This window comes from Pleuronectes platessa, chromosome 20 (assembly GCF_947347685.1).
Source record: "Pleuronectes platessa chromosome 20, fPlePla1.1, whole genome shotgun sequence".
In the NCBI taxonomy this organism is placed as follows: Eukaryota; Metazoa; Chordata; class Actinopteri; order Pleuronectiformes; family Pleuronectidae; genus Pleuronectes; species Pleuronectes platessa.
The window spans coordinates 15,414,676-15,434,186 of NC_070645.1; the positions used below are offsets into that span (position 1 = coordinate 15,414,676).

A 19,511-nucleotide genomic window follows, 5' to 3' on the forward strand; every position below is an offset into this window, starting at 1 on the left:
TTATCCAATCTCTAATCACCTACATGGAAGAAATGAGCATTTTGTCAAAAGAGAAGAAAAAAAAGAATAGAAATTAGGTCAAATATAAATGCCCATAATGTCATAATAAAGAAGCAATAAAAAGTGGATATTTAGATTTTATAACGCACACACATCACTCAGCATATAGATAAACTGTGACATATACAAACCGCTGTACACTGGATCCGGACTTTGAGACCTGTACTTGTTGTGATTAGTTCAATAAGCCACACAGCCCATAGTCTGCTGCCATTCCTCTTGTTTTGGCCTTATTTTGTTCTTTGTGGTGTTATACTTCCGAGTAGTGTGTCGTGTCACGCTAAAAAAAAGTGTTATGTTTATTTTTCTATACTGTATTTATAAAGTGGTCATACCAGTGCATGCTAAATTATTTTTAGTTTAGCGTCTCTCTCGGTGGAAACTGTGAAATAAAAATGCTTTTTATATAAAACTCACGCAGTTGGTATTTTGACGCAAGTCTTTTTTTTCTTCCTTTGATTTATGACGCACAGTTTGCGGAGTTTCGGGCCCTGGTGCGCACAGAGACTTGTCTTCTTGCTCTGACAGGTGGGGTCATGGGAATTACTGTTAATAGCGCTGTCGGATCCGTGCAAACGGGCAGTGAGAGCAAACAGCGAGCAGCCCGGCAGACGGAGGAAACATTTCACACCACACTAGCAATGGGGCTCGTTTTATTAAAGCCTTTTAAACGGCGTGTTAAGCGGCAACTTGGCTGCTCAGGCTCTATGTTCAGGAGTGAAATCATCGCGAAATGACTCACAACTCCAGAAGTATTTTAAATGGTAACATCTACTTATCAAGAGTGATTAAAATGTCACTATACAATTACATTTTGGTATTTTGTATTTCATTTATTTATTATTCATTAATTTTGATGGGTCTTTATTGTAAACTATGGGGAAGGATCGGATTCAAGATGATCTGAGATGACGTCCCTTTAATTATAACCTAAAAACTAAAATTAGGACATAGCGTAAACTTTTAGAAATTGGCCGTTACAAAATAAAAACAAGAAAATAAATTTGCACAGTTAGCATCACTTCCATTCTACACAGACATTTATGTATTTAAGTTGCTATCGTTAATCCAACATGATCTTTAAATATTCTTTATTTGTTATGAAATTTTGCAATGTCTCCCACTGTGACTGAGATATTTGGACAATCTGACACCTTAACTCTTTTGTGTGCTTACCATGCAACAGATATTTTCTAGGAAACCTTTTTCGCCGTGCACAAAGTGGTTTCGCTTGTTATCTTTGTTCCCGCTGTCATCAGTGTGAAACTATAGCAGAGGTTGACTGATTATGTGCCATTTGTAACAGGATTACTGTGGGATCTGCTGGTTATCTGCAGCTGTTTGCTTTAGCTTCGGCAGACTAAATCAAAGTTCAGCCGAGGGTCAAGCCAAAGCAAGAGTTCACCAGGTAGAGCTGGTGGCAGCTCTCGGGCTCACGGCTGCAGACAATGGCCAGTGTATGGACGGCACAGTGAGACCATTGATCCCACTATCTCCACTTTTTAACTGGGGAGTTTTCCTCACAAGTACCTTCCATTTCTCACCCAAAACCCCGTCAGTCCACATCGGCCTTTTTGTGGATGGAGGGATGCTCTGCTCTTCATCAAAAAAACTGTTTAAAACCCCTTTTTACTTCCCATGACATGAGCTAACCAGAGGACATTTCCTCTGGTTGACCTTGGTGGCCCATTCCTGACCTCAGACCGCGCTCTGATGCCGGCCGCACCAATGGAGCTAATTAATAGGAGCAAGTATCAAATGTAACAGAGCGACTCTGCTATGCTAACCACGCGGGCAGATACTGGTGTCAGCGAGCAAACAGAAAAGACTAGACTCATTCGCCCGGGGTCATTTCATCAGGGCGTGAAAACACTGAATGAACAACGCCGCTGTCCCTCTGTTCTGACGGCTCTTGTTGATGTCACAGTGGCCAAGTGGAAATATCAACATAAATTAATACAAAGATAGAAATGTTCACTAATCAGTTGTGTTCAAGGCTGAAAAAGCCTATTATAATGCATTTTATTTTGTGTAAGAGTGTAAATAGACCCAGTGAAGCTCAGTAGAATGACTCCAGGGGTCTGAACCTTGTGATATTAACTCTTGCTGTACACTGCCTCCATGAGGACAGAATCAGAAAAGAACATTGAAGAAAAACAGAGGAAATTAAAGCAGTTAAAAAAAATCTCTCTAAACAACAAATCAAAGCTTTTGGATTCATGTTTAACTAATTATATAAATATTTTCCAGTGCCAAGATTTTAAATGAATTTGTTAAGATATAATACCGAGTGATATTTTACCCATGTAGAAGCACCAACATGAACGATGTATCTGGGAGTTGAAATATACAAAATATCCAATGCAATGCTATTAGATAATTGAACATATGCTAAATCTGTCATATTCTAATCTACAATTCAAAGATGAACTCATTTATGCTAAAAAAGCATATTTGTGATCAACCATACTTAAAACCTTCATGGAAAAAAAACGTCAAGAACGTTGATTTAATATCAAAATCATATTTTTTTCTTGTTTAAAATAAAGTGTAGGATCCTGGTCTGTGAATATGGATGCATTTCACTGCAACAAGCCGTCTTGTGTTGCACAGTTCTGGTTTGAAAGTAAGTCTGTTGTGTGTTTTACAGTTTGAGCTTGGCCTCTTTAGCCTCCATGGCCTTGGTGGCGACCTGAGCGCGCTCCAAAAGAATCGCTGCTTGCTCAGCTGGTTCCTGTGACTGGGCATTCTTCAGCAAGAAGTGGCTGATGAAAAGCTTCAAGCCCTCCCGCAGCATTCCGAGCTTGGGAATTCCTGAGATCCTGGCAGATGGAAAACAATGAGGGACATTGATTTTCAGACGTTCACATAGTCCGAAGCACCAAGAGGAGACGTTTTACTAGATGTGGGTTAATAGAGGTTAACATTGCTCAAAGGTTTAAATGGAATTTTTTGCCATGTTAGCACAGTGGCAGTTTTGGCTCTACCTCCACCAAGGAGTGCTTGTCAGCAGGATTACTAAAAAAGTACCAAAATGAGTTCCAGGAAACTTTATGGAAGGATGGAACATGAGTCAAGAAAGAACCCATAACATTATGGGCTGGATTTGGAGTAAAGGGTGGATGCAGGAAATTATTTTTCACTTTCTTAAACATTGCGAGATAAGGGATTTTTCACAAAATTCCCAGGGAATAATTCATGCTTGTTGATCGTTCTATCTATTGGTCTTATTTGGCATTAGTTTACAGGTTTGAACTTCTAAGAGTTAACTGAAACACAATGAATCTCACCTTCCAAATATGATAGCTAGGTCCTCCGGCTCACATTCTTTTAGTAGTTTGGTCAGAACCTGACGTAAGAATCGCACCGTGGGCTTGTCCAGCTCCCCAAACTCGATTACCTACACAGAAAACCACAGAGGTGACTTATTAATATGATTAAATTCACTCTACATCATCAAATATATCAAAGTAATAAAGCTAAGGCTGGACGTCTCTTACTTTAAGTATGGAGAGCGAGAGGCACTTTCTCTGGAGAAAGAGGAAGACCAGTTGGACCAGATTGTTTAAGGTTTTGGAGGGAAGGTTGGGCATTTCCCTGAACTTGTCCCATAGGCTGAACTGGAAAGTCATCTAGGAGAATACAGGACATCATTCTGAGGGATAGTATGACAGCATTCAAGGACACCCAGCACAGAGATAATTCTATTCTAACCATCAAGGTAAGGAGCACAGGTAATCATCTCCTCCCGATCCAGTTTACATGAGAAAAGCAAACATTCCCAGCAACCCGGGTACGAGCTCTTTGATGAGGACAATGGTCATCAGTTTCTGATGCAGACACCGGGGGACGACATGGCAGCAAAGTAGGAAGTGTGGTCTTGCCCCCCATTGTTTGTCGTCACAGTTTGGGTCAAATAATGTAAGAGGTGAGAGAGGTGTGAGACTCCCACACTGCAGAGGTGAACTGCAGGCCACAGGCAGGTCACACACAGATTTTAGATACTGGGTGGTCACACACACACACACACACACACACAGACCCACAAGCACACACTGGGTGATTCAACCTTTACCTTTATCATGACAAAATCTACATTAACCTAACTAAAACACAGATTCACAACTTGTGTATAGTGACGTTGCCACCTAACCCCTTCATGTGCTGCATTAAAATACAGATTATTTACATTTACAGAGTGCACTATGACTTTAAAGACAAAGTATATTATTTCTAACATAAATGTAAATGATAATTCTGAGAAGTACAAAAAAAAAACACAGAACCTGTAATATGTTTTAATGACTGAAGAAACAACATTTATAGGTGAAAATGTCATTTTAAGTATCTTTATTATAACTGTGATTGAAATGTTTTATAAAGAAATTGAAATGTAACACGTGAAAAATTATGCATACATCTTAATCTTTACAGATTTCAAAGTTCAATATGTTTAATTAAAAAAAACTGTCTTGGGAAATTGTTTATTCCATATCCCAATCTGTTTGTGTTGGTAGTTCATTAAGCTTTTGTGGACCTGAGGGACAAGTGTATTTAATAATGCTAAGTGCAGGAGATTTGCATTAGGCTCTGTTTAGTTAAGCTTGCATGTGAATGAAGTGCGGATACTTTCATTTTGAGATTTGGCTACGGTACCTGGAAGCGGCGATCATGGGAGCAGAATTTCTCTCCCAGTACAGCGTAGAAGGCGTTGAAGGTTTTCTCCTGCAGACAGCAGTCCATCAGAACATGAACAATCTCTCTCTCCTGCTTGTCCTTCAGTCCCATCCTGCGACACACAACAGAGAAAAGCAACTGAAACACACATCTTCTAGCTGGGCCACGTAGAAATAAAAAAAAAAAAAAAAAAATTACAAACCTCAGCAATTTCTCAAATGCATCCAGGTAATCTTCGCTGGTCATGATAACACAAAAGATGTTTCTTCTGACTTCAGTGTTCATCCGCTGTTTCCGAGCCAGTTCTAAGACTTTGGCACTAAACTGAGATAAATAAAACAGAGACAACAGTTAAGTCACAGATGTTGCTGAGGCCAAACACACATTTCAATAATGTGCAAGTTTTTTTTTTTTGCTGTTTTTGAAACTGTTACATCTCTACCTGTCCTTCAGCAGTACTCTGTTTTGTGCCTGTGTTGCCTGGGTCGCTGATCATGGGCGCTCCGCTCCACGAGGAGCCGACGATCCACCAGCGGCCGACTTGCTCTGCGGCCAGGAGGTTGTCCAGAGAGACCCTCAGCTTCATGTCACTGCCTGCTGCACTGCGTTGGATCTGAGTTTCACACATGCACAAATATATCACATGTGCACACAGGAGGTTAAAACACTGGTTCTATAACAGAAATACCTGCAATCCTGATATTAAGGCAGTCAGGCTATTGATCAGGCGTGAAGGAATTAGCAACAATCTGGAAATTATATAGGTGGTACTCTGGTGCCATCTGGTGGTAAGGCTGGAAGATGCTGTTTAACTATCAGTCCACATTTAAAATGGAATATTTCCACTAATGTAGGGAAATAAGATTATTTTAAACCAAATATGGTCATGTTGTAGAAATCACCTACCAGAGTCCTCTGCAACTTCCTCAGCTTCTCCAAAGGCTCAGGATCGTAGCCCGGGATCTTACGCATATCATTGTTCTTCAGAGCCATCATGGTCTCCAACATGAAGCGCACCTGAGGACAAGTTAACACATCATTAAATGCAAGCAATAAGCTTCCAAAACAGACACATAGTTGAGAAATCAATACACAATAAAGTCGTCAAGGCTTGATTTGACATATTTAAGAATATCTGCTTCATGACAGATGAAGGTAAAAGGGATTCCCTACCCTGGTTTGATCCTGAAACTTCGACCCCAAATCGCTGGCCTTGCGTTGGGCATCAGTGATGAGCTCCTTCAAAGCCAGGGCGTCGTCCTTCCTCAGGGCGAAGCCGACGTTTCTCAGCACGAACAGAACTAGTTCAATGTCTTTCTCCGTAAACGCTCCCACTAGAAGTTTGAGGATGTCGAAGATGAGGACGGAGTGCACCACCTGGAAGTTGTAGAGGTGAGCCACGATGGCCACCAGGTTGTCACACTCTTTGCCTTCACTGGGGTTCTTGTACATCTCGTCGAACTTCCGCACAACTGTCTCGAGAAATTGGGCCCCCACCTGGAAAATGATGAAATGTGAACAATTCAGATTGGTGTGCAGCGAGAGGTGAATATAGGTTTAATATGAGAAAGTGAGATGAAGGTCTACTAAAGGGAAATCTCCAGAAACTATGAATGTGTATAAACCCCACATTAAGGAATATCTTTACCTCTATACCGACGGAGTTATGGAGGACGCTGACCAGCATGACGTGCTCCATCAGCAGCCTGTCGGGCATCAGGGCCGGGGTGACGCAGGCTGCTAGTAGCACCTCAGTCAGGGTGTCATTCATGTCCTTCCTGCTGCTGTTCATGTAGATCTCCTCTAGCTGACCACAGATAGACGCCATGTTGGCCTCACTCAGCCTGAAAGAGTCAGTGAATTACTACTTTTAAATAAACCACAGAATATTTATACACATCAAAGGGATAATTGGATCATATTTTATATATGTAAAAAATATCTGTGTTTGTAAGAGTTGAGGATCAGGATCTTAATTTTGTTTGGCATCTATTAGAGGAGTTAGTTTGTGGGATATGTTTTAAATGTAGTTCTGTGGTGAGACGTACCTGTTGAGCAGACCTTTCACATTCCTCTTTAGCTTCACGAGCTCAGCTTTTCGTTTGTCATCTCCAATGTCGCGTAAGTGAGGCGGCACGTACTTTCCAGTTGTGGAGGAAGTCTGGACAACAGAGGATGTAATTAATATGATCAGATCTGTTATATAGTATTTAAAAAATCTGTGAGTAAGAAACTTATATTCAAAGTTTGTGGACTCACGTTTACTGGGGCGGACTCTGGTGTCTCAGTGTCAGGAGCTACTGCTTCTTCATCTGCGTCTCCTTCATTTTCATCACTCTCATCCATCTCTTCTTCATCCTCCTCCATTTCTTCTTCCTCCTCATCCTCTGCTCCCTCTTCCTCACCCTCTGCTTCCTCCTCAATATCCTCATCCTTCTCATCATCTAGGGAGGACATGTCTTCATCGCTGCCTTCACTTGCCATTTTATCTCCAGGCTCCCCATCCTCATCCGACGAAGCAGAGTCACTCTCTTCCAGCTTTTCAAATTTCGCTTTGGCCATGTCCACGTCCTCGTCTTCATCGTACACCCCCATGGCCGAAGAGCTGGAGTCAAGCACACCGAGGATGTAATCAAGTCCATCAGCGACAAAGGACTGAGGGAGAGTTTTTTTGTTCTTCCTCTTGTTCATTCCCAGTTGTTTCTCCAGCTTCTTTATCTCCCTGTCCTCTTGCTCATTTGCTTCCATGAGTGCCATCTTTCTCGATTCTTGGAGCTTATTCACTTGTTTGCCTTTCTTGGAAGACGCTGGCTTGTCGGACTTCCCTGATTTCCCCTTGTCAGCTCCAGCAGGTCGACTTGCATTGGGTTTTGACACCTCTTTACTCGCTCTCTCGGTTTTCTTCTCCTTCTCCTGCACAAGTGGCGGCTTCTGCCCCGAGGTGTCCTCATCACCTGCGGGCAAAATGAGCGTCTTGTTCCCCTCGTAGTGACTTTTCATTTTGGCCTTTTTCATCTTCCTCTTCTCCTTGCGCAGCTCCTTCCTGCTTTTCCTCTTGACGGATCTCAACTCGGGCTCGGCCTCGGCCTCAGGCTCGGTTTCTTCCGTGCCAGTCTTGCTCTGAACAAACTCATCCACCGCCAGCATGTACCTGTGCAACACTATATTCCCCTTCTTCTTCTTCACCGTCGCCTGGTTGCTCTTGCTTCTCGGCTTCCATTTCCCCTTCATCTCTGCAAGCCAATCTGGAGACACCCGATATCTAAGTCACCTCAACTGGGCTACCTGCGTTTAAAAACACACGGCTAAGCTAACTTCAGAGTCTGAAGCAGGAGACATTCAAATACCGGCACATGTGTCTCCATGTGGACAGTGTTGTTGCTGTGACCCGCAGACACGTGACAGTTTACTTCCGGGTCACGTTGCCGCGCTGACGCAGGATAATGACGTTTTTTATTTTGGGGCGTCTTTTTCCTTTTTTTTTCTGTCAGGACGAAGCGGTGCCAGCTCTCGAATGTGAAGCGTCTCGGGCTGAAGGGTCCAGCGGAGGAGACGCTGGAGTTGTTACTGTCCTCGGTGCCGCAGGTGCCCGCGTTAGCATGTAGCGAGTCTGAAGCCGCCTTTTCGTATTTTGCAATATGAAGAATGGAAGAAGACGATGTTTCTATCCGAGAGCAGAATTTCCACAGCCAAGTTCGAGAGTACATCGTAAGTAGTAGCACGGAGCGGCTAGTCGAGGCTAGCAGCAGGCTAACGACCTCCTCCTCCTCCTCCTCCTGCTCCTCTTCCTCCGTCGCTGCCGCCGCACGCTGACGGGCAGCTAGCGTTAGCATCGCTCGTTAGTTCTGACCCGGCAACATTGACCGGGGCTGAAAACATGTCGGGTGTTTTGACGTAGGTCGCGAATTCACCTGCGACACACTTCTGGTGTCAAGTGGAAAGCGACGAGCGTGCGTGCTAATTTTAAAGTGAGCGGACGTCAACGTTAGCTACCACGAACCAGTTGATTACACTGGTTTAACTTGGGGCTAATGGTTTGTGTCTGGGACGTTTAGAAATACACCAGGGAGATATTTGACAGGGGCGTAGATAACATGGCGTAGTTATTACTACACTGATTAGACTTGTAATTTGTATGTGTATGTAGTATTATAACAACCTGCATAGATAACATGTCACAATCAGTAATGCAAATGTACTACACTGAGGATACCCTTATTTTGTATGTGTTTATAGTATTATAACATCATGCATGGATAACAGTATTCAGTAATGCACGTGTACTAGAGAGAATACCATTCTCTTTTATGTATATGTAGTATTATTATATCATGCATGGATAACATGTTCTGATAATCAGTAATACAAGTGTATTAGAGAGGAGACCTTTTATGTATTCAGTTTACCAGAGAGATAACCTTTATTTTGTAGGTCCCAGTTATCAGTAATACAGGTATACTAGAGAGGAGACCTTGGTTTTGTATGTATATAGTTTATTATAAGATCATACATTGACAACATGTCCCAATAATCAGTAATACAAGTGTATGAGAGAGACAGAGAAGACCTTTATCTGGAAGGGATTTATATCATCTTGGTGCATAGTTCTCCCTGCAAATTGTTTTATATTTGTACATTGACATTTTCTCTTGAAGCCTGGTTAAGATCTATTGAAGAACACATTAACTGGGGATCTGTAACCTAACTTTGAAGCCTTATGTGAAGTAGAACATTTGTATTTTGAAGTCAAAGGTCTGTTTGTGCTCGTTTTTACCACTAACATGAAAACATGAAGAGATTTGTTTGCAATGGACGTTTGGGGAGTTTGAAGTCAATTTCATGTTGGTTTTCATAGATTTTAATAGATTTAATGGTTCAAGTCTTTAGGATAATATTGATAATATCAGGATACAAATCTTTATTTGTTGTTTAATACTAAATATAACAAGTTGTGTTCTTGTCAGACAAGTTGTTATCCATTGCAGCTATACTTCTGGTGTCAGACACAGCAGGTCCTTGCTGGCTGCCCACTTGAAAAACCGTGATAAAGTAAACAACTTAACAAACTCTAATCAACGAAAGCCCTGAACATTGCCATCGATCTCCCTTTGCCACAAACCATAATATTGTTTGCGTCTTGGTGTGTATTTCAGATTTCAGATATAAATCAACTAGATAGAGGGGGGTGTTCTGTCTGGAGTTGGTCTTGTTGATTATTCCTGGCAGACACTTTTGAAATATAGAATGTATCAAATGTCTCACAAGTAGGCAAGTTCCACATCTCAGCTTGAGCTTGCACATCTTGTCCTCCGCGTCTCTCTTCATCTGCCTCCCAGTATCCCATATCAGCAGGCTTCAGCCTTGCATAATGTTTTGATGTCTCTGTGTCATTTAAACTTAATGTGTATGAGTCAGCTTAAGGATTGATTTCCACTGGCACTGGCGGATTCATGTTTGTTGTTGTGTTTACTTTTTGCAGTCAATGTTATTCTGTGCTAAGTTTAAAGTGAGTAAAAATGACTCGGTGGGAAGACGGTGCACTTTTAACAGACCTTTTTAATGTGGGAGAGTTTCTCTTCCACAGTGGGCCACACTGTGAAATATGATTAAAGAATCCCATGCCTGCGATTACACAGAACCATTCACAGAATACAGAAAACCGTGTTATGTGAGCAACCAGGTTAACAAAGTGTAAAAACATGTGGTACTTTCAGTAATAACATATACCAATGCCATCTCCAAAAAGCCTCCAATACGCTTATCAGCCTTTCACATGTTGTGCTGAATAAATTGTAAAGTGTTATGTTGCAGCCTGGGCAGCCACCCTGTGCTGTTGAAATGATTATAATTTACAGACAGTGCAATGGTTTTCTAAACTAAAATACAAACTTTCCAAACGTCAATGTATCGGTTCTATCCACCTTTTCCATCAGTTTAAGCCGAGCTATATTTGAATGATCAAGCAGGTTTCTTTATATTCAATTACTGCTGAAAGTGACTTATCAGTGAGACACACTGGTCAGCACATGCTTGAGGAAATATTCAAGTCATTAGTGCTGACTGGACCTCACTTGGAAAAGGGTTATTATCTGACCTCAACTCCAGTTTGAGTTCAAATGTCACAAAGGTGTGAATTGCTTAGTTGGTTGAAGCCGCTTACAAGAAGCATTTACTGGTCTGCTTGAAACTTGCTGCTATCTTCCCTCAGAGTGTTGTGTCTATGTGTCTGTGCCAGTTTATCAGCTCTGTGCACCTGACATGCGTGTTATTCTGGGTTTGTCCCCTTGTGGACACGCGTGTTTTGCTTGAGCCAATGTCAAAACAGAGTTTGTACCTTGAATGAATCTTTTTCACTTAGAATGGAACTGCAAGTGATAGGGAGCAGAGTTTATTGTTATTATTATTTTTTAATAATATTGTGTCTCTGTCTGCGATGTGTTGGCTGTCTGGTGTCTGGCTGAGTCATTTTCATGATCCGACCTTGGCCATGATGAGACTTGCGGTGTTGACAGGGTGTAAAGTGCTGAAGTGCGAGGTTCTAACATTAGTCGCTTCCAAGTCACCGTCATAGTAGAAGCAGAGAATGTGGAACGGGATTCTTTCGGTAAGACCATCCAGCTTGTTTGGAGCCAGGTGTTACTTAAGAAACTGCATCAGTGACATCGGCACCACTTTGCTTGTAGCTTGGTTTAATCAGTCATTGAATGTAAGAAAAACAATGACGCATCGCAATGTTTTGCTCTTAATAGTTAACTGTATTGTTGATTAGATTAGTGCTACAGCGAGAGGAAAGGTTCTTATTTTGCATGTTATAACAAATCTATGCTCCAATATGGTTATTTATACAAATACCAAGAGACAACATGTTCTACACCATCAGAGTAAGGCATGGAGGAAATGGTCTACTTTCCACAGCTGTCTATGCTGTAGAAAATGAATTATAGACACTACTTTTACACTCAAATGCCATTGAATCTACCTGATCGCTGTAAGTCATGGGAAAATACCGAGGTATCAATGTGCTCACATGATGCAGAACCTCAATTTTAGTTCTCATTCGTATAAATTTGTAGCCAATTGTGGGCTAAACCAAATTCTTCCAGATTCATAATCTGACAGTGCTTCACATATGTACATATAATAAACAACAGGACACAAACATACATTTGAAATGTGTAAATATATCATAATAAACCCTGTATTAAGATTCTTATTATGTTGTCGCGTTTCAGATTTGTTTCCTCCTGTTTGCAGTCCTTTACATCGTGTCCTACTGCATCATAACCAGATACAAGAGGAAGACTGGTAAGTGCTCTTGCAGAATACGATCTACCGCTCTGTGGGAACAGTTATTTCCCAAGTGTCTCGGTCGTGAGACGGTCACACGTCTTACAGCATCGGTTTAATGCAGCGTGTCTGTGGTGGAACTATTTCCACAGTTAACATTGTAGAAGTCTGGTTATCTGTGTTACTGCTTGTTTGTGCAGAGACAGAGCCCTTCATTGTACGTGGTCTGAAAGAGAGTCAATACCAAGAATACATTAGGTGTTTGTAGGATTGACCTCACCCACAAGTCACCTCTGTAAAAGAGTAAACTGTAAACGCCCAAAATTGCTTTTAGGGCTGTGGCCGCATGGACACAAAGGGCTACATTCTGACAGAGAGGCTTAATAGTGATATAACCTGTCTTCTGTAAGGAAAATCACTAATGCAAGACTCAAGGGAGGTGAGACTCCGGACGAGATGGTATTTTCTATTCTTCTGGAATGTCTTTCACGCAGGTTTTGATCTTTTGAACCAAGATATGAAGCAGGCTTTATGAACTGTATCCTATTTCCTCAGGACAAATATAGTATGCGGAGGTCACCTGTTCTTCCCTCGTCTCATTTTGAAAGTAGAACACTTTGTACCACAAATTCCTTCTGGAGTTTTGTCCAGCAGGAATCTAGGCTGCTCTTGTTTTTACACCTACTAGTTGGTACTAGGTTTTTATTTTTAATTAAATTGTCAATATATCTGTCAAATTACCAATAGATTGTTTTCAAAACAATTATAGATGACTTGATCATTCTTTCAATAATTATATATAGTATGCCTGGGAAAATGTAAGAAACCTGTATTGTGCAAACACATCAGTATGTCCCTAACAAATAATAATAAAAATCAAATACTGTGTTCTTCTAATTTCTATCTTAAATATGATGCAATGTATAAAACCACAGACCGTACACAGCGTATCAGCCTTGCTAGTGTCCTACTATGTGATTAAAGCTGTTTGGTTTCCTTCACAGATGACCAAGAGGATGAAGATGCTGTGGTCAACAGAATCTCGTGAGTTAACTTTCTTTTTCATGTGATTTGGAAAATGTGATAACTTTTCAGATGAACCAGCAGATTTTTGTTCTATGTAGAGAAAAGTAAATTAAGTTTTTTTTAATTAAAGTGAACATATGCAAGAAAATGCATATAAGCCACGAAAGCTAGTGAGCTGATGGAAGAAGGAAAATTGAAATGAATGGAAGTATACATTACTGTATAGTAATTATAATAGATAAAAGAGTAATGGTATGTATGTTTGACAGAAAAAAGGAGATATGATTGACAAATATTGTCTGGTCCCAGTTTATCAATTGTGATGATTGGTTGGACTAAAATGTTCCTACATTCTGCTACACTCACTAACTCACTGTCTAACCCACTAATTCCCTCACTGTGTTACTGACACCAGACCAGTGGGTGGCAAGGATCAGCGATCTCAGTGTAGAATGACTCTCAATGATGCTTGTTGTAGCTGAACACATCCTGCAGAAGAAAGTGAAACTCTAGATCAAAACTGCATCAAAATAATGGAAAGCATTTCAGAAAAATTAGTTCCTTTAGTGAAATGGTGACTTTGTGTCGTCCCATTGAGCAGATGGTCCCTCCCCTGGGTCCAATGTAGAAACCTAGAGCCTACAAATCACCAAGCTGCAGAGCCAATCCATGTCCTTTGTTTCAGGACCAGAGCAGGGGCTTGTTAAGTGAAGAGCAGAAGGATGATTGAAATAACAGCTTGACAATGAGCCTGCTGCCTGTTAAATCCAGTGCAATTACAGTGGTCAACAAATAAGTTAAATCTGCACTTTTTCTTCTGCTTATTAATTACTATCACACTGTAAATCAAGTGACTCTTGTTTAATATATCACAAAATCCAAAAGAAATCCCTCAGTAACCAAGTAACCAAGCTTCTAACATATAATCTGATTTTAACAAGAAAAAAACCTTTATGACCTTGTTGTTATTCTGCATATGTTCGTTTTTATCCCGACTGGCCCTAATGCTGTGTGTGTTTGTGTGTTTTTGTCTGTTTATGTGTGTGTTTGATTCTATTTGCAGATTGTACTTGTGCACCTTCACCCTGGCAGTGTCGGTTGGTGCCGTCTTCCTCCTGCCTTTCTCAATCATTAGTAGCGAGATCCTCCTCTCCTTCCCCAAAAACTATTACATTGAGTGGCTCAATGGCTCCCTCATCCACGGTCAGTGGATCACACAGTTCACGTGTCTTTTTAGTTTCATGAACTCCTATTCTCTCACTTTACTGTAACGCATGATGTATTTGTTTGCAATGAAGCAAATATCTTGTAACGTAGTTGCATTAACATTCATTGGAATCATACTTAGCTTTATACACTTTTATCAAATTCAGTAGATGTTGTGATTAACATGTCCAAATTTGTTTTAAATTAGACGTTACGTGCAAACTCCAACCCTAACCCCAATGTCTGTTTTGCTGTTGTATGTAAACATATACTAATTACATTATAACTGATAATAATATATAAAACTTGTAATAATACTTGCATGTTAAGTGCATTGTTGCAGTTTAAAGCTTGAGGGTTTCTTCGTAGAGGTAATATTACTAATTAATAATAATACATTGAAGTATTTTGGGAAATCAACTAAAGAACTGTGTAGAGATAAAATAACTATATGTGTCTCTGTAACCCATCGATTTTATACTTAACAGACTTCCTGATTTCTAAAATTTGTAGAAAAGATATAGAATCTTGTAGAAGGAATGTTAGTTGTGATTAAGGTAAATTAAGCATACAACAAATTTGACTTTGTTTGCTGGTAGATGGACATAGATAGTTAATTTATTTAACTCCTTAAAACCAGAAGTTAAAAATAAATCTGTTTCATTTGCAGTATCACAATTTATCAGATCACATTTAGTCTTTAGTGTCACAATCACCAGTGCAGATTGACAGTATCACCACCGGTCTAATTTAGGCTGTTGGGTGTTCCAATTGCCACCAGAGGGCATCAGAGACTTATGCATTGACAAAGAGACACTTGCCAGACCCACTTCACAACCGCTGTATAATAATATTCAAGGGAAAACACTTATGTCACATTCAAAATAAAAGTTAATATTGATTTTTGATGTATGATTTATGACTGTATGCGTACACACTTTGGTTTACGCAGGGCTGTGGAATCTGGTGTCACTGTTCTCCAACCTCTGCCTCTTTGTCCTGATGCCCTTCGCTTATTTCTTCCTGGAGTCTGAGGGATTTGCAGGATCGAAAAAGGTAAATTGGCATATTTGTAATATTTATAATATCTATCATTCTTAGATTTGTTTATTACCTTGTTTGTGAAGCATGGCCACCAACAACTGGAAATTATAAGAGACTGCAAAGTGTAAGAAAATGTAAGGTCCACAAAATTTGTATTAGTTTTTCTGCTTCTGTATTCGAATGCTTTGCTATTCAAGCAAACGTTTCCCTGTCAGCATCCAAAGCAGCAGCAGCAGGTGCCTAGTCCTTGCCCTCTGCCTGACTCATGCCACTGACCGTAACTGCCACCGCAGAAACCTCATTAACCATGAAAGTCTGAATCTGGTCTTCGCCCAGCGCCACATCCTGACAAACCCTTCCAATAAGGCCATAGACTGCAAACGCTTCAACACTGCTGCATCGGCCCCACTGATTTAAAGCCTGATTCCTTGTCACCCCCTCCCCAGCCCCCTAAAATAAAACTTCAAAAGGACAGGCTAATAATCGAGTTGTAAGGCTCAGCGAACTTCCTCGTTTAATTGATTACCCCCCCAAAAAAAGAGGCTGGGGGCTCGTGTTCCAAAAGTCCATAAAGTCGCAGCAACATGACAGCACAATAGAGCCTCGCAAAATGGAGGGGGAAAGATTTACTTTTAATACACCTCTATCCTGTGTCACAGTTTGAAACCTCTCTGGTTTATGTCCCTTCTGGCCAAAGCACATAAAAATTAGTCTGTACTGTAGTGTATAGGCAGTTCTTTTCTTCCCCAGCTCCACTAATTTGTTTCGGTTGGATTTCTTTAGCAGAGGGCCGGCCCTGATGTGTAGGCACAGAGACGAGGGCCTCTTTCACGTGTCTCGTTTTTTTGTTCTTTTTTATTTTTTATTTTAGCAAGACTGTTTCTTGCTTCTGCTCGTCCATAAATTTTCTCAGAGGAATCGCTGTTCAATGTTGAGCTGCACGTCCAGGTATATATTGCGTGTGTGCAGAGGAAGGGGTGGAGGTGACACCCGTGTTGCGGCAAAAAAGAAAAGAGCCTGAGCCGCCTGCAGAGTCAATCATGCGGCCAGCTGCGAGGAGAATGTAAAACACAGATTCTAGTTTTTATAATGTGATATTATCCCTTTCCCCAGTAACAACAGCATTAGACCACAATGTCATAAGTTTTAATGTGGTATTTTAACCTCCTGGGCTAATGTAATGGCACTACGAGGTCTTTTTGACTGCGGAAATGAAGTGAATGATGAATTTCACTACTAACGTTGTAAGTCAGGCTTTTTCATGTGGCTGTGTTTACGTTTGACGATGTACTAAAAGACGCCACCAGAATAAAGATGGAAATGTGGATGTTTTTTTTTTAATGTTAACTGTTCAGCTCTTCAGAGGCTCTGTCACCTGAATGATTAATAGTTTGCCAAATTGTCCAAATTGTGGATGAATCGGAGTGACTTAGGGCTTTGATGTCAGATGTTATGATCTTGCTTTATTTGTTGCTGTAAAATGTCTCCCACTTTACGGCTGGGCTCTGAAATCTTTGCAGAAGAGCTGCATCACTGAGGCCACTAAAGGTCCTCGTGTGGTTCAGGGTTTGAGGTTCTGATCAGGTTTATCACTCCTCTTTGCTGTGGAGTATTTCTGCCTTTTAAATCATGCACAGTAGCAGTATTCCACATGCTGTACCTCTAGTTGTTGCTGGGGTGTTCTGACTACATAGGGACAGAATGTGTCCAATTGTGAGGCTTTTTATTTCCCACTATAGCACTTCTGTCACTTGTCTGTTCTGGTGTCTCCGGATCACCAGTAGATGGCAATATATTGATGAGAGCCAGCTGTGTTATTGAGAAGATCAGCCTGTTAATAACACATCTCTATACAAAGACTATAACATCACTGAAAATATAAAACAAGCCACTTTAATGATCATCATAATTATACATGTCTTGTTTCATATTTTGAAGCTATAATTTATTATGATTAACAGTGAGATCATAGTGAAAAAACAGTTCTTTTATTTACATTCTTCTTAGCACATACAGACCATTTAACCTATTGTAAAGTTATCCTGATCATGTTTTAATGTCCGTTTAGTTTTGCCCCAGACGTAGATCTTTGCGTGGAGAAATGTGTGAATTACGTAAAGTATGCGTTGCAGTGAATAGTCTCTTGGTCTTACCCACAGTATTGAAATGTGTTTGATCCTGAAACGAGTTGGAACGAGTCTGACCCCCTGACTGACCCAGCGAAGGGCCAACAGGTTTCATCTGGTAGTTAAAGAAACTCCTCATCAATCTCATCCTAAGCCCTAACCCGCCGATGATGAGAAGTGTGTTTATTGTGGAGGGAGAGGAGGGGGGGGAGGAGAGGGGAGAGAGAGAGGGAGAGAAAACGTCTCGCCAAGCAAACCCGCGTGGTGTTACTAAGATACTCGTCTTTGTTGGAGCTCCACAATGGGGCCTGGATATTTATTTCAAATCTCCTGCACATGCAGACATTTTTCCCAGGCCTTCTTTCGGGCAGGGCCAGCCGGAGAATATAAAGTGGTGTTTACATACCTTCCTTTAAGGTCACAATGTCTCCCTAAAGCTGCCTGTTACAATGTTCGTTTCCATGGCAACATATTAGTTCGAGCTGGGAATTTAAAAAAGAACAAGCGAGTTGCTCAGGATTTCTTCCCCTCCTCTCGTGACTCAGTTTTTCTAAACTAAGGAATGAGTTCTGAAGCTGGACTGATTCTGCACCAGGTTACTTAGTCGTCTTTGCTGATTTTTATGACCCCCCCCCCCCCCCCCCCCCCCCCCTCCATTCTCTCTGCTTGTCTTCTATCATATTTGTGAAAATAACACAAATGCTCTAAGAAGGGTAGAGGATTATGTAGATGGCCGCTAACTTTTCTGTAGTCGGAACATTTCGTCGTCAAACGGCAAATAAAAGTTAACTGAAAATACAGAGCGGCCTTTTCAAAGTTTCCCTTCATATCACAATATTACTGAAAGTCCCCCCCCCCCTCCCCCCTCCCCACACCCCGAGGGTTTGAACAATACGACGTGATGCCGATCATTTTCCATGCTCTCGTGCCATTGGTGCTTATTAAGTCTTATTAAGAGTCTTTAGAAGTTCATTCTGCAGCTTTACAGGGGAGTGTCCCTCTCCTCTGCTTTCTGTCTTTGACACGGTCACTGTGCTGCTGCAGCCGACCGGTTGAAGGATACACTAATAAGGTCCTGGGCATCTGGCATGTCTTTAGCTTTTTTCTGCTGGGGAGCAAAAAAAAAAAAAGGACCCTGCCCCCCCTCCCTCGCTTATTAGATCCTCTGCCCTTGTTCCACACGTCCATGACGGTGAGCAGAAGGATGGGCCGCGGGATGATCCCTGCCACCGCCTGCTGACCTGCTAAGGATTGATGGCAGCAACAAGGAAGCTCCTGCGCCACCTAACTCTTCCTTTGTCGGTTTTTGTTCTATTAGTCCCCCTTCATCCAGCACAGCCTTGCACCGTCCCAAGTATCACTCCTGACTCTGTATCACAGATTGTACTTTTGTTTTTCTGCAGCACAGGACAGGCACAAAGCTTGTGAACTGTTTCCAAGCCCTCTGTGGCTTTGTGTAATCGGGTGGATTTGCAGGTTGATGTATTTGACCGCTTGTGTGTCTAGCTTTCGATCTGCGTGTGTGTGTCAGAGCAGTGTGAAGTCATGCATGTTAGTTTGTTTGCTTGTGCATATGAAGCGGTTACTTTCCTCTCTGGCCACCACATGCATTTCTTGGAAGTCTCTCCAGTCTTGTACAACATAGCTGCAGTTAACCAGGCCCTCACTCGATGTCAGTGTGAGGATCGGGGGATGCTGAATATTTCAGAGCTGCTATATTTAGAGGTAGTTACACATTTAGAATGGCAAGAATAGAAACTTTCAGCAGGCGCTCTCAATGCCAAAGCACAGGTCGTTTTTCTTTTTCTTTTTTTTCTCCCCTCGTTCTTCATCAGTCGACAGTTTTAGCTTTGATCAATGGTGATGGCTTACTTGGATTTTTTTATTTTGAAACCATCATTTTTTTCCCCAAAGCTTTGTGATGAGGAACAAATGATGCAAGAATAGATGAGGATAGACAGGATTTTCAATGTGCAGTGTCATGCATGTGGATGGATCAGTGAAACCAATAAGGCCTCTCGGTGCAGTGTCCTCTTTCTCTCGTACAGTCGAATCATGTCTGACACTGTGGATTGTTCCTCCAGC

At 41.4% G+C, this 19,511-nt stretch overlaps 2 protein-coding genes across 4 annotated transcripts in view; one reads left to right on the forward strand and one right to left on the reverse strand.

Annotated features, from left to right (window-relative positions):
- Positions 1–2,045: 2,045 nt before the first annotated feature.
- On the reverse strand, positions 2,046–8,182 carry nom1 (nucleolar protein with MIF4G domain 1). 2 transcript variants are annotated; one of them, XM_053412008.1, is made up of 11 exons: positions 6,997–8,182; positions 6,786–6,898; positions 6,386–6,581; positions 5,911–6,234; positions 5,644–5,754; positions 5,180–5,350; positions 4,940–5,061; positions 4,717–4,849; positions 3,561–3,692; positions 3,351–3,460; positions 2,046–2,882 (listed from the first exon to the last, which is right to left on the reverse strand). In XM_053412008.1, exons 1-11 carry the CDS (start codon positions 7,966–7,968, stop codon positions 2,705–2,707), a joined length of 2,562 nt encoding a protein of 853 aa, XP_053267983.1. In that variant the 5' UTR covers positions 7,969–8,182; the 3' UTR covers positions 2,046–2,704. The 2 variants fall into 2 exon arrangements, with proteins under 2 accessions (XP_053267983.1, XP_053267984.1); XM_053412009.1 differs by lacking the exons at positions 2,046–2,882; positions 3,351–3,460; positions 3,561–3,692 and adding an exon at positions 3,767–3,890.
- Positions 8,183–8,204: 22 nt separating this feature from the next.
- The window catches only part of lmbr1 (limb development membrane protein 1), a 40,291-nt gene continuing 28,984 nt past the window's right edge, over positions 8,205–19,511 (forward strand). The window contains exons 1-5 of one of the 2 annotated variants that reach the window (XM_053412010.1): positions 8,205–8,445; positions 11,970–12,042; positions 13,029–13,068; positions 14,114–14,253; positions 15,209–15,312. In XM_053412010.1, coding sequence (XP_053267985.1) covers positions 8,383–8,445; positions 11,970–12,042; positions 13,029–13,068; positions 14,114–14,253; positions 15,209–15,312 — 420 coding nt within the window. In that variant the 5' untranslated portion in view covers positions 8,205–8,382. Of the gene's footprint in view, positions 8,446–11,032; positions 11,342–11,969; positions 12,043–13,028; positions 13,069–14,113; positions 14,254–15,208; positions 15,313–19,511 lie in introns of those variants that run through there. The other variant, XM_053412011.1, reaches the window with a different exon arrangement.

Excerpts from the sequence above, each read along its gene's own strand:
- nom1 (XM_053412008.1), bottom strand. The coding sequence starts at position 7,968 with ATGAAGGGGAAATGGAAGCCGAGAAGCAAGAGCAACCAGGCGACGGTG. Across the intron at positions 6,899-6,996 it reads CAGAGTCCGCCCCAGTAAAC|ACTTCCTCCACAACTGGAAA; the intron begins GTGAGTCCACAA and ends TCTGTTGTCCAG. Across the intron at positions 6,235-6,385 it reads ATAACTCCGTCGGTATAGAG|GTGGGGGCCCAATTTCTCGA; the intron begins GTAAAGATATTC and ends ATCATTTTCCAG.